The following is a 15204-nucleotide window of genomic DNA, read 5'->3' on the forward strand; positions in this document are numbered from 1 at the left end:
GATCTTGATATTCAGAAACGCCTTCAGCAGTGTCAGGACACATAGTGTAAAAAGTAATGCGGTAATTCCTACTACTCTTTTCTTTGCTTTTAAAACCAGGAAAAATGGGTTATAGAGCTGTAAGAGCCACTTTTCAATTTCTTACTCTGTTGAAGAGGAGCTAGAGAAGCGCACTGCAAACTGCATCCAGGCATTTAGAGTGTAATTTTTGTAATGCTGAAGTGCTACCAAATATTTTAAAATAAAAAGTAATAATTACATTTTTTCTTCCTTTTTATCAGCCTGAGTAAGAAATAGCCTAAACTGTAGCAAAGACTGGTGAGACGCTGAAAATGCAGAAAAAGATCTCTTTTTTCTTTCTCCAGGCTATTTGTTGATTTCAGACTTCAGCCAAATAGATTGTGGATAAATGGAACAGAAATAGTTCAAGAGCATCGCTTTGAATATTTGATGACTAGATATGCCAAGACAGAAAATATCTTGGTTTGGGTTTCTGATAGCCAATTAAAGTCAAAATAATGGAAGTTTCTTATTAGAGCAGAAAGCAACAAAAGAAGTAAAATCCAGTCTGCTTTCTTGTTTAACAGTTATGTTTTATAAAAGCACATTGCTTTTAGCATCCAGGCAAATCAGCAGTTTTGAATCAGTCAGTCAGTCACACTTCACACAGTTTAATTTAAAAGTTCACCCTTCTTTAGTGGCTGAAAACTGTTGGCAATAATTGTATTTCAAATGCTTGATGCAAGACTATGTGCAGAGTAAATGCCTGAATTCTGTGCCACTTTTCACCCAGGTATGCAGGACCCTGTAGTCAGAAAGTAGATTATGTCTTCCGGATCAGCTGGGCTACTTACCTTGCAAGCACCGAGCAGATAATTGTGGCCAGCTTCGATGGCAGAGGAAGTGGGTACCAAGGGGATAAAATTATGCATGCAATAAACCGAAGGCTGGGGACAGATGAAGTGGAAGATCAGATAGAAGCAGCCAGGTGAGCTACAGTGAAATGGCCAACACCTGCTCCTTCTTTTCTGTGCTTATTGTGGAGGGGGGAAAAAGGTAAAGGTTCTGAATGGTCATCTTGAAATTACTGACAAAAGCATAGCTAAATTCTACATTGATTTGTATCCTGAAGTGTGTCATTTATGAGCCAACTATCATTTTATGCTTAAAAAGAGAGAAGAGTTAATGCTGTAATAAAAAATTTACCATATCCCTGGCTTTATGTAGATGATAGCTATCATATTAGTATAATAGAAGAGCATGCTATATATTCCTATACCAAGGAAATTGGAGCTGGAAGGTTTTTGCAAGTTTCTGTTGTGACAGTTACTTGTATGAACTACTCAGCCTTTACATGCTAGTTCATCTTCATCACTTGATTTATGCTTGTAGAACCTCACCAAACCAAATGATGTCAGTATGAATCTCTCAAAATCATGAAGAAGTGAGCTTATGAAGTTTGGTTTTAGGGATTTTAAAATCTTAAGAAGTTAAACTAGTAGCCTGTCTCATGCTTTTTTAAATTAAAAAAAAAAAAGCACAAACAAAAAAAAGGTGAGGCAAATGGTGAAATCTGACTTAATACAGTACAAATGTCCATGAGCAGCTTGAGGGCTTCTAGAGCCCATCCAGGTTTTGGGTTTGGGTTTGGTTTATTCACATGCACAGATGTTTTTTCTGAATTTCTTGAAGACACACATGCCTGCAGTGCTGTATGTTTTCATATGCAGTCACTCTGATGAAGTGGGAGATGCTTATTTCTACAATACAAAGATGCAGACGTCGTGAAAATAGGCACATCTGTATAATGGTAGATACCTGCAATCCATTAAGCATTTAACTATTCTGTTTGTGTTTAGAAAATTTTCTGAGATGGGCTTTGTTGATAAGGACAGAATAGCTATTTGGGGCTGGGTAAGTACTCAAATAAGTTTGGTTGGCTTATTATTTTATTGTTACAACTATCTGTTATGCTGCTGTGTGTGTTAAGTGCCAGAGTATTTAGTGTGAGACACCTCTGGTGTCATGGCATAGTCCAGAAACTGAACTGATGAAGTACCTGTGCAAGTGCTTCTATACATTGTCCTTTATTCAGGAGCCTTTGAAACAGAAATTAGGACTACTAGAGGGATTAGAAATAATTTAAAGGGTTACTGCCAAGTTCCTATGTAGAAAAACTAATTTTTATTTTTAAAAGAGTGAGTATATATTCACTAGTGTCTCTTCCTATTAGTTGGATGACTAATTTTTTTTTTAAAAAGCTGTAAAACTACATGTGAACCAGCTGCATGGCATGGTGGTTGTGTTTTTACTAGCAGCCTGAAAGTATCTAAATCTGCTATATTGTTGTGCTTGGCTGTACTTTACTTCAGCAGTACTTCCATCAAGAGGCCAGATTCCTCTGACTTTGATGTGTCTTTAAAAACTGCCTCAGTAGAGGGGAGTGTTTAATAGCACATACATACCCCCCCTTTTCAGCTGAAAGGCAGGTGCATATTAAATGTTAGCGTTAATTTGTTTAGTTCAAACTCTGAACATTTCTCTGTCCCAGGTTGCTGTTTCACTGTTTTTTTCTGCTGTCATGAGGAGTATTCTTGCATGCTCTGTTTAAGCGTACTGTGTTTAAATATACACTTAATGTATATAACTTAATGTATTCCCATTTTACTCCTTATGAGCCTTGGGATAAATAGCTGAAGAGCTATTATTTTTATAAATAACCCCTTCAGACTATAGTGAGGGCAGTCATTTGGAGAGTTGGTGACACTGCTTAGGTATCTTGCTGCCTGGATGCTCGAGTGTGTCAGATACTCATCTGCGTATCAGGCTTGGCTACGGGTGCATTTTCTGTGCATAGCAAGGAGTGTGTTCCTGCACAGTTCCTCCCACAGATGCAGCAGCAGATCCTTCGCTCCCCAGTCACAGTCTCACTCTTGACGCTATGGAGGAGAGTTAGCAAGTAAGCTGCCGTAGGCCTGCTCTGAGGGAGTTGTAAATTTTTGGATGCCCTGGTGCAGCTACACATCAGGCATGTTGTGGGCCCAAGCTCCGCTTCCACCCACTCCACCAGCACAGAGAGGACACTGCGGTTCAGCAGTGTCTTGTTTCCTGTCTTACGCTGCTGCCTACGGTGCTACCAAACACTGTCATCGAAGCTGAGTCACAGTTCAGCAGCGTTTGTGCCCTTTTCCCCCAGCAAGTTCTCATTCATCAGCACCACAGCTGCCACGCACTGTTTGATGCCCGTTTCCCCCACTGAGCAGGCTGGGGGAGAGCTGACCCACATTCAGAATGGAGTTCATTAATATGAAAAACGCTCAGCCTATAAATGTCTGATGAACCGTTTAGCAGATGGGCCCCATCCTTTTCTTTCTGACTAAAGTAACAGCAATGTTTTCTTCTCAGTCTTATGGGGGATATGTGACCTCCATGGTGCTTGGCTCTGGAAGCGGCGTGTTCAAGTGTGGAATAGCGGTTGCCCCTGTGTCACGTTGGCAATATTATGGTATGTGATGGCTTCCTTGTTACAAGGATTCCCATATGTCTTGCAGTGCACATGCTGCAAAGTGTTGATTCATAGTGCAGAACTTTGATTATCTACGAGATGCCACTTGGTCTGTTTTTATGAACTCATGGGCACTGCTTTTCAGAATTAAACTAATTCCCTATATCTATTTCCCATTTTAAAACGTCAGATTCACTATTCCAGGTAATCTCTTTAACCTTTAATGAGGGCTAAATTATTGTAATATTTTTAGTATTACTGTAGTGTGTTTGCTTTACAAAGCTGCCATGTGTTCCGAGACCAGTACTGTGTGTCAGAAATCCACTGCTACTGTAAGACTTTGCTTCTTCAAAACGCTGCTTCACTTATAAGAATAAACTGTGAGGCTTAAATTCAAAATTGTATTGTAATTTACTCTCCCATAATACCAGAATAGGATTTGAATTGCCTTCTTTTCTTTTTTTTTTTTTTAGAGTATTAAAATTTGGATTTTATAAATCTAATTAAACTTATGGAATAGCTTGATGTGAGGAAAATCCAAACACGTGGGCAAGTCTGTACGTGCTTCAACCTTCTAGTGTATAAGGTTGTAGTTGCATGAGACTATAAATATAGTTACAGGGGCCCTCCTCCCAGACTGAAAAAACATATACAATTAAAAATATAATATGTACTGGTACAATGGGACCACATTTTAACATTTTTCTGTGTTTGGTTTGTCCATAAACATTCAAGGGGAAGCTTTTCCTGACAAACCTCTGCTAAATAAAGCATAATTTATCATTCTGCATGTAGCACAGAGGCTGCATAATACCATATTACGTGCTCTGGCTAATTCAGCAGATAAAATCATACTGCCAGGTATTAGCAGTGGTCTACTGAGGATGCAGGGATGCTTTCATAATATTTTGGACATGAATATTATGGCATGGCAGGAGATATTTTTTTTAAATGAAGATCAGGATCCCTAAAATTCCACTTTTATTTGATTAGATAAAGGAAAGGAATATGAGGTCATGCATAAACAAAAAATCAGTGCAACAACCCTGATAAGTCAAATGGGCATTAAAATATGCCAACACAGCATTGATTTGAATGTCTTAAAATAAAGCAGCAAATCTGCAAAAAAGGTAATATATCATGCTGAGAATTATGTGGAAAATCAGAGATGCTTAATTTTTACTACATATAAAATATAGATCCAAGTTGAGTCCTAATCTACTGCTGTTTTCATTTTATACATTCTTAGTAGTAAACATTTAGATAAAATATGTGAGATCTTTTTCAAATGCTAGTCATTTACTGCAAGATTTTCAGTAATTTTCTTAGGATTGCTGAACGAATAACAATAAGGTAACATTGACACAAAGTACTTTATTAATATTCAGCATTCAGGTGACCATGGCAACAAGATTAATTATTCTGCATAATAATGGTTACCTACATGCTGCATTGTGGAAAACCTGTTTTTATCTTCTCTTTTGCTTTTAATTTTCAGTATGCATTCATATTATTTGTATCAGTGGGTAAAATTTCTGGTGGACAGACTGAAAATTATGTAGCATTTTTTTGTTGTTTTTTTTTTTAATTACAGATTCAATATACACAGAGCGATACATGGGCCTTCCTATAGCAAGTGATAATCTCGACAACTATAATGTAAGAAAGAAATCACTTTATTTCATTTTTTGAAGTGTGCTTTCTTTTCTAAACCACTCTTTTTTTTTCTTTATACAGTCTTATTTCCTTTGCTGTGGGAAGAAATAAGTTTATTTCTTATATCCAGCTATAGCTGTTCCATTGTGTTTTCAGAGGCTGTAGTTTCATGTGTTTGGATTTGCGTGAGGCAGTTGCTCCTTGCTGTCTGGTGTGGGTTTTCTGTTGTTTGTTTGGTGTGTTGGGTTTTTTGGTTTTTTTTACATTCATTTCCATTTGGCTACTCTGCAGACTGTAAAACAAGCTGTAAAAACTGTTATATTTTAATCACCAAGAAACAAATTTGTTTTAAAATTTAATATTTTCATGGGCTCCATCTTAAACATTTCCACCAAAATAACTGTACTCCAGTGCTTTCTGAAATTTAATTTTTTAGAAATGGTTATTGTGTGAACTTTCTTACCTCAGGAATCTGCAAGATTTTCACGGAAAGCGCAATATTAGGAAACTTTGACAGGTAGGCAAGTCTGTCTGGACTGTGATCATATCAAATAAATTGCAGACCAGCTAAGATCCAGCAGAACGGGGCTGGAATTTCAGCCCTATCTCCATGAAAACAGGGTATCGAGAGTTTGGTTTACAATGACTCATGTTCCGTAAGTGCAGGAATTTCCAGGTGTTCTGATGGGCGCAAAATAGTTTTAGATTGTTTGCCCTCATTATGGCATGATGAGTTGTTTGACTTGCTCTTCTGTGCACCAACTGCTTTTTGTGGCCTCAGGGGCTTTTTGGTGTCACAGGTAGCAAGGCAAAGGGTGGAGCAGCCCAAGCCGTCTGTAAGGTTTAGTTAAATTTCACAGCTAGGTGGAAATACGGTGGCTACTGGAGAACTGTGGAGGATTGGCGGGGTACTTTGTGCCCTGGCTATTGGGACGTTTCACAGAGGTGTTCAGCCATGGTGCTGTGGGAACCAAACATAGATGTCAGAGGAAAAGAGATGGGGCATTCTCTGTGTTTGCACTGATGAACAGGCTAGAAGACAGTTTAGACACGAATCATGGCTTGATGCATTACAAAAAATAAGTGTCACGAGGGAAAAAAGGGTGGGTGTTGTTGCAATGATTTCAGAGTATGGTAAAATGTATAAATACCTACATATGTGGACTGAAATGTCTGTTTTGACTTATTACTACAGTGATCTAGTTCTGTTATCTGCTATATCAGGTGTTTTGGTCAAAATTGAGGACAATGGCAGTGACTGCTGGCAGACTTGGTACTGTCTGCATCTTCTAACCAGCGAGCTGCTTGGGCCCATTGGGGACTGACCAGCAGCCTGCAGCCGCCTCCCTGCCATTCTCCAAATGTGTTTCTTTAAGGCAGTGGGAACAGTAGGACGTCTGCGAGGTAGCAGTGTAAATAGAAGTTACTGTCGTCGTGCAGAACTAACGTTAACGCTCTGGGTGCACAAAGTCATTCACCAGCTTCACGGCACAGATGGCAACAGAGGACTGTTTAATCCTTTCAAGCCAGGAGTCGGATTTTCTTGGCATAGTATCCATTGCTGGCAATGGCCACGTTGAAACTGCCAGTACCAAAGAGCTAAAGGTTTCAAATGTGTTACTCAGAGGACTAATTGGGGAGAATGGTGGCTAGATGGAGGAGGGGTAGTTGCACAGATCAGATTGTCACACTTCACTGCTGCTTCTAGACATAGGAAAATGCAGCTTAAGTCCTCGTGCGTTGTTAAAAGCCCCAAATAACCTATCACTTGGAATTTACTTTTCCACATAAACCTGGAAGGGTGGGGCAGCTCAAGAAGTGTTTGGTGCTTTTCATGTAGCATCCATAGAAGGGGTCGTGGGATTTCGTTGTTTCTAAAGAGTCTTACTGACTTCAGCCCAGCACGTTCCTGGCTTACAGCCCCTTTCTTTCAATGTCCCAGTCCCCCTCCTCAACTTCCTGGCCCCCTATCACTGATGAGAGCTGTTTTCTGAACTGAATGGCTTTTAGCAAGTAAATGCAAAACATGTACTGAAAGCTCTCCTAGCTGAAGCTGTTAAAGCATTTTTGATCTGTTAACTTTGTACTGTCAGGTTTGCATGTTGCATCATGTATTCTCTATGCTATTGCATCCGCTATAAAGCTGGCTTGAAAAGTGAAAAGTTGCATAAACCGTACTGTATGCCCTAATTTAAAGAAATGAGACTGTGAACACAACTGCTTAGACAAGATAAATGCTGCTAGGTGACTTCCTAATGAGCAGAGTATTATTAATGACTGAATATATAGTCTCAAGAAACTAGTTGTGGTAAGAGGGGTACACCCTGCCTTTGTATTAGTGTGACATTACGTTTCATAATTATTGAAGGAAGAGAATCTGAGATGTTAAATACTCTTTGTCAATAGCTGTGTCTGAGGGATGACTCACACTCCTCTGCGTGGGCTAATCAGGTGTGATTGGTGTCTGTTAAGGTAGTTGTGAACTACAAAAATCAGAGCTTTGTCAAAGAAAGGAGCAAGCATGTGTGGAGTTCTCAATATAATTGTGTGGGGATCCTAGCCTGAATGGCAGGCAAGCTGTCTGCCTGGGAAGAAATGTCCCTGATGTAAAAGACTTGAGACTATATCAGAGCAGATCTCGAGAGGTCAGACACAGTAGCCATGTAAAGCATACCGGAGAGACTGTTCAACTTGTGAGAAGATTATTTTGCAGTTCACTCTGAATTTGATATGCTTTTGGCAAGTGTTTGAAACAGTCATAGATTTGGCAATCTTTTTCTAGCAGATTTGAAATGTTCAGTCCTTAAGAACTGCTGCATCATTAGGTTATGCAAAACAGGGTACAATTTTGTAAATATGCCATCTTGTACTGATTTGACATTTGTTCTATTATCTGAGAATATGCTAAAGGGAGAGAGACCTTCAGTTTCAGCCAAAGCTTAACTTGTTTGTGGAGTGCTGATAAAATGTTGACTGCTGTGTGATCTTTAGAAAAGCCAGTTACACTCAGCAGGGCCTAATTCTCGGTACTTGCACGCGTTACTTTTTCAGAACCTTTGTCCCAGCAGTGTAACTATGAAACGGAAGGGGTGAAATAAGTTGTATTTATTTGTTGTCCACTTGAGGTTTGTGCAGCTGACGTAGCTGTTGCTTTGTGCTATAGCTATGCCTGACTCGAGAGTGCTCCCTACCTTGCAACCTTCTTTTTTGGTGGAAGTACTGCATCCTTAAAGCACTTTTTAGGGAAGAGACTCCTTTATGAGGAGTATGGCAAATGAGACTTGTAAAAAAAGTGATTAAAAAACTCCATGGAAGTATCTCTTTGGTGTGTTCCTTCTTTCTGTTTTACAAATAGCTTTGTTTTGTTTAATGATTGGAGGGGAAAACTAGTGACTTGCTTTTACTAAAACTGCTTTTGGAAAGTTGAGTTCTCACAAGTATAGTTCAAGTCAGGCTTCCACTCGCAGAAGGTTTGCTGTCCCTTAAACCAGCACTGGTTTGCTGAAGAAAGCAAATTGATCCAGTTTCCTTTTGCACATGTGGAAAATGATGCACTTGATGCACTCAAAGGATACTGCTTGGTTCTTTTTTTTTTTTTTTTTTTATTAGCACTGGGCCATTACTTTCTGAATTGTTCTTTTGGCCGGCTGCTGTACCTGTGCTCCTCACTGAATCACAGCCCTCACTCCAGACTTTGGCACACTTGTAACTCTCTGTTCTTACTCCATGATACCAGTGCGTTTGAATGGATAGTGTTGTGCTTCCAGTGTGCATGGCTTTCCAGACATGATTTCTGGTGCCCTGCAGCCTTTCACCATCAAAAGAAGGCAGTTGCAGTGTTACAGATTGGGAGGTGATGACTTTTTTTTTCCCCTCTAGCTGAACTTGGTTTTTTAAATTTGGTTGAATGACTGCAAAGAACTCATTTCACTTATGAGAGGGTTGTGGTACAGTACCCTGCTATGACAAAAGAAACTAATATTTATGCTTGTTTTAAAGAGTCATGAGTGTACAAGAGATGTAAAGAAATCAGAACACTTCTGTGTCTTAGTAATGTAATGTATGTGACTTTTTTTGGGGTACTAAATGCAAATCTCCATGCCAGGGTACAACCTTAGAACAAGGTGGGGAAGGGAAAGAAAAACCCAAACACCACATTTATTTTTTCCTAACTTTTACTATATTTTTTCCTTGCCATAGTAGCTTTTAAGTTATTCTATCATAGAGAAAAATTCCACAGTTGTTTTCAGCAAATAAGCTCTATAATGTTGTTAATAAAAGGAAATTTAATTCAATACATTTTTGCCCCACTATGCTGGTTGTCTTATCAAGCCTAAAATGTCTTCTCTCTTGTCCCTTTTCCTCTTCTCACTATCATGGTAGAACACTATCCTAGTCCCTTTCCTTGCCCAAATTAGCTACTTTACTTCTAATCTTTACTTTCCTCATTCTTTAGTACCTAATCACAGTAGCAAGTCAGGTGGGTTACCATGCTCTAGGGAATATGTTGTTACTTGATTAATCTTAGTTTTTTGATTAATTTTAGTTGCTGATTATTTTGTCATCACCTTATTTGTGTTTCAGTTCCCAAAAATGTAGCTTGCCTTGCAGTTATAGACTTGGTCTGGTGGCTTTCTCCTTCAGGCATTTTTGTATTTTCTTTGGAAGAGAGCATTGTTCCAAATGTCTTGTCAGCCATTTGTAGTTGGGATTGATGAAATACAGGCTCTCTTGGCTTACCTGCAGGTAAACTGCAGTGTACGCTTTGGTGGGGAAGATAATGCATGCAGTCTCTGCAATAGCTACTCCTCGCTAGCAGAGGGTGCACTGTTGCCATGGCAACATTTTTTTTTTTTAACTTGTCTGCAGTCACACAGGAAACCTATGGCAAGTGGTACGCTGCAGGCTAACAACATGTTAGCAGTGCAGTCAATGTGTATCACACTTGCAAAACTCTTCCCCTCTGGAATTGCCTGTTCCTTTGAACACACATCCCTTGGTGATGATTGCTGACCAGCACAGAACAGTTGGAGTGCAAGCCCAGCACTGCTGGATCTGTGGCCGTGGCACCTGGGGCTGTGGGGAACGGGAAGGGCAGGGTAATCATTTTTATCTGAAAGACCCCAGACTGTGTCAACAGGAATCAAAGTCAGTCGGTAGCAAACCATCTTCTAACAAATAGCACCCTTTTTTCTTTTTTTTCCCCTTTCCTTTAATTTCAGAGTTCAACAGTAATGGCCAGAGCTCAAAAATTCAAGGAAGTTGAATATCTCCTTATTCATGGAACAGCAGATGGTGAGTTGCAGTTAATTAGACATTTTAGTATTACAGACAGGTTCGCAATTCTACTACTGACAAAACAAAAGCATGAAGGGGCAAGGCTGTTACATTTACGTCAATAAAATAATTCTGCTTTCTGCAACTAATTTGTGTTTCAGGCAGGAGTGCTGGGGTGTCTTCTGTGTTCGTTGTTTTGCTATTCCCCCAGAGCAGTACAGAGGCAATTTTTTGTTTACCTTTTTCCTCTTCTTCTTCCACTTTTCAGATAATGTTCACTTTCAGCAAGCGGCACAGATTTCCAAAGCTCTTGTTGATGCTGAAGTGGATTTTCAGGCAATGGTATGGTTCAGTTTTGTTTGTCCTCATGCAAATGGGTTTGTGTTACAAAGAATAATAGCAAAAGATCCGTCTTGCTAGGTATAAATCAATTGCCATTTTAAATGGAAGTTCACATACTTGCATTTCATGTACAGCAACTGACATTTTAACATAATGTACCCATGAATCTTCTGTACAAGGAAAAATGTGAAGCAACTCCAGACAAACAGCCAAGCCAGACCCAGTCTTTGCATATACCCAAAGTCCAATGAATAGTGTCTTCCCACTAGGATATAAGGAGAGGTTAACTTCAGCCAAGTCCAAGATAATCTGTCCATCACTTTTGGTGTTTCTTTATTGAACTTGTAAGAGAAGTTGTTATTTGTCCCTTATTATGCTGGACATAGAAACACTCGCACTAAGGTGCAAGCTCTTCCTTTCCTTCTTTCTCCCAGTCCTTGGGGAGCAGTGCGGAAAAGTTTAAATTACAGAAGGAAGCCAAGTACACCCATGCATGGTTGTCCTGCAGACAAACTTGCAGCACCTACAAGATGCAGAGATCAGGCACCACTCTAAACTGAGGAGCTGTATCTACCTTCCCTGTGGACCAGCCACGTATTCAATTTGTATTTTTGGTATGAATTGATGGCATATCCCACAGACAAAGCAGGGACAACAGTATCATAGGAGCTTCCTGCCGCCATTGTGTCTTTGCCTCCGTGATGAATTAGCCTCATGCTGGGACAATTTTAAATGGCTGCACATATTTTTATTTCTATCATGTTCGATTTGCATGAGTTAGATGGAGCTAGAACTAACATCTCTGTATTTTTCTTTCCCACAGTGGTACACCGACAAAGACCATGCCATCAGTGGTCAAGCACATAAGCATATTTATACCCATATGAGCCACTTCATAAAGCAGTGTTTCTCACTGCCCTAGCACCAGCATTTTGTTGGTTAGTGATGATAATCTCCAGAAAACTCTCTAGCTAATGGAGCCTGAGCCAGTATAAACGTTCATGAATCAAGATGAGAGACGGGATCCCTTGGGATGCCTGTGCACACAATGAAACGCTAACCTTTGTAATGATTTCTGTTGCTAAGCAGTATTGCAATTTTATTGATTGTGTTTAATCAGGTCTTAACGTCATCAGAATGGTGCGGACTTTTAGAAAGCTTGAATCAGTACCTTTTGATATTTCAGTCTAGAAACGTTATCAGGAGTACTGCACTACTAATGTTTTCTATGCAGACTGAAACACTTTGTTTACTGCATTTCCTTGCAATAGTACATTCTGTGCAATCTCTTGGATTACAATTGTATAAGTCTTGCAAGGAAAGCACATCATGGGCATTAACCAAAGATTTTGAATGATAACCACACAGACTGATGACACTGAATTTCTTTGTTTCCTGTCATCCTACTGTGATTTTTGCTTACTTTATGGTCAAAAAGGCTGCTACTGTGGGAAGCTACACAGGTAAGATCTCACCTGAACTCTAGCAGCCCACCATTGTTTCTTTACAGGATATATATATTTTAGAAGTTTCATATTTACTGATGAATAGGATGTATTCCTTGCACTCAAACATAAAACATTACAATGCAAACTAGCAGTCATTTAAAGCGAGGGCTGGACTGTAGCTCTCATGTGAACATGCTATCTAGCAAACCTGCTTTTTCTTGCAGCCTACCAGTAAATTTCTGCTTTATCTTCAGCACTCGAGGTAGGCTTCTCAATTTGAAGATTAGTCTTAATTTCACATAGACAGAAAAGATGGCACTCACTTGTACTACAAACTGTACTGCTTTAAAATAATAAAATACATGAATTTATAAAAAGAGGTGTAGTCCATATCATTGCCAGTGTTGCTCAAGAAACTCCTAGAACTTTAGTAAAGCCCATTATTTTGAGAAAGGCTTACAGTAAAGTTTCTGCTTTTGTTTAATGGTATCATGTAATGGATTGTGACATGATTATCTAACACGTAGATTCTTATTATATGCCAGCATGAGATTATGTATTTATTGTGGGTCATTACTGACATTAGGTGTGAATGTAAAAGTACTCATACAGACAGGTAAAGCATGGGGGGAGAATGTCAAGACAGCTTGTGAGCTTGTCCTTAAATGAAGAAGAGAACGGGGCCAGAGGTAGAAAATAAGGTTTTGGTTTTACAAACAAAACAAAAAAACCCTTGACTCACAAAAAAAAAAAGGGGGCTTTGGGGAAGCAAACCAGAGATGGGTATTACAAATATAATTTTAGGCTTAGTGGTTCTAATGTAGACTGGCACCACTGTAAAAGTTTATAGGATATAAGCTGTCAGTTGTCTCCAAGAAGTCGTAGTATCCACGTCTCTGATTCTTTTGACTCAAGGGAAAGAAACATAAATCATTATAAAGGTTATAAAAAAGATTATCATTATTAACTTATGGATTGCTTGTATATGCAAGGGGCAAACGGTGGTTTTTTACAATGTCATCACTCACACCATCACAGACAAAAGTATTTCTGTAATCCAAAACCTGCATTAACTAGGCTTTCATTAAAGAACTGCACATATTCCCTTACTGTAATCAGAGAAGCATTTAAAAAAAAAAACTTTTTAAATAAAACTAAAAATTATATGGTCTGGGTAAGCCTTTCATTGAGTAAATATGCAGTTCTGTGTATCTGACCTACCTTACTGATACTAGCATCTCACTGGGAAACTCTTCTGTGTGTTTAGTACACAGTCCTGTTTCAACTGTCTTATCTGTGAGGCGTAACAAAGTCCAATGCTAATTATCTTATATTTCTTTATTTGGAAAGCAACTTCTAGGTTATGCTGCTAATAGAGCATGTAAATACATAAAACTGAGGCCACAGAAAGACAACTCATTTCATTACTGTAGAAAGGCAGCACTAGGAACAAGTTGTACCTGAAGAAGTGCCATGTGCTAGAGTTAGTTAGGCACTTGCCAATTTCCTTTATTTCTCTTTATTTTTTTCCACATGAAATGGATACCACTTTGTTGTACAATACAAGTTGTGTGAAGTCCTAACAGAAGGGGCTGAAGCCCGAGGTGTGACAGAGTTCTCTGGCTGGGAGGCATCTAGTCTTTAGTTTAAAACTTGGCAAAGAAGCTCAAAGGAATCTCATAAGATGGAATCGGTACTTGTAAGTATTGGGTTTTGGCAGGAGTACTAGGCTTTAAGGCCTACAAGTTTTTCAGTAGCAGAAATTTTGGGTCCAGAGACTAGCAGAAGCTAAGTTGCCGTTCAACTACTAGACACTCTTAATATTGTAGCAATGAGGAATTTTAAATTTTATGACCTCACCTATTGATCTGCAAAACGACCCAGCTACTGCTGCCTGGTCCACTTCATCTCTCTCAGGAGCAAGAAGAACCAACTTGTGAGCAGTAAATCGGAATTTAATTCCCATTCTCTTCCTGGAACAGGTCAGTTATGTGCCATCCCTGACAGGGCACTTACTTACTGTTAGAGTTAGACCAAGCACACCACCATCAATTACACACAACAAGTGAACACTGATAGCATTGCATGTTTCAGTGAGATTCCACTTGGAAATGAAGCAGGACAGGGCTCTACAATTTGTTGATTTGTGAAGCACATTCAAGCGTCCATTAGGTGTTTTAAAAAATGTACCATATTGCATACTTGTTCTGGGTTTTGCAGTGTAAAAATAAAATTGAAAATTAGTTAGGATAAATATTTATTTTCACATAACATTTCTTAATTGTGAAAAACACAATAGTCTATTCACATCTACACATAAACTTCTGTAATAAATTACATCCAAGAAATTGAGCAATTTTGACCAGGAATATGAAATTAGAAGTATATATAGCACTACATTTTCTTTATACTGTGTGTGATTTCAGAATGTTAAGATTAACATTGGAATAGCATTTAAATTCACACAAAACCAGAGTGACTGTTTTAAAATGAAACCACTCTGAAATACTGAACAGAAATACAGAATGCCATTGAATACACTGATTTCTTAATATTCTAAGAGTTGGTCAAGTGAAACTAATACATTTTGATTGTATACATTATCTGTAACAAAGTCAGCAACGTACGAAAACACCACCAGGCTGCTTTCGGGACAAACCAGTATTGAGCTTCTATACTAACCTTAAAACAACTGGAATCTTACAATTTATCATCAAGTACACAAAATGAAGCATTTAACCTTAGTGCATCAGCATTTTTTCCTAAATTTACAAATACAAACATTAAATTAAATATAAATTCTTCTTTATGTTCATTAGATTATTTTTTTTCCTCCATATAAACGGCCTTTAATGGGCTTTAATAATGCCAAGTCAGATTTAGAACAGTGACCCTATTAGTTTGCAGCAAAATGCAGTTATGCTTTATGGCTAAAGTAGTAAAACATACATACTCACAGAAAAACATTAGAAGGAA

At 38.7% G+C, this 15204-nt stretch overlaps 1 protein-coding gene across 1 annotated transcript in view; it reads left to right on the forward strand.

Moving 5' to 3' along the window:
* DPP4 (dipeptidyl peptidase 4) overlaps nt 1-13784 on the forward strand; it is a 40740-nt gene extending 26956 nt beyond the window's left edge. The window contains exons 20-26 of the mRNA XM_069861222.1: nt 794-988; nt 1860-1914; nt 3406-3505; nt 5100-5164; nt 10384-10456; nt 10707-10780; nt 11604-13784. Coding sequence (XP_069717323.1) covers nt 794-988; nt 1860-1914; nt 3406-3505; nt 5100-5164; nt 10384-10456; nt 10707-10780; nt 11604-11702 — 661 coding nt within the window. The 3' untranslated portion in view covers nt 11703-13784. The remainder of the gene's footprint in view (nt 1-793; nt 989-1859; nt 1915-3405; nt 3506-5099; nt 5165-10383; nt 10457-10706; nt 10781-11603) is intronic.
* Nucleotides 13785-15204: the final 1420 nt, after the last annotated feature.

The sequence above is a fragment of the Phaenicophaeus curvirostris genome, chromosome 7 (genome assembly GCF_032191515.1).
Source record: "Phaenicophaeus curvirostris isolate KB17595 chromosome 7, BPBGC_Pcur_1.0, whole genome shotgun sequence".
NCBI lineage: Eukaryota > Metazoa > Chordata > Aves > Cuculiformes > Cuculidae > Phaenicophaeus > Phaenicophaeus curvirostris.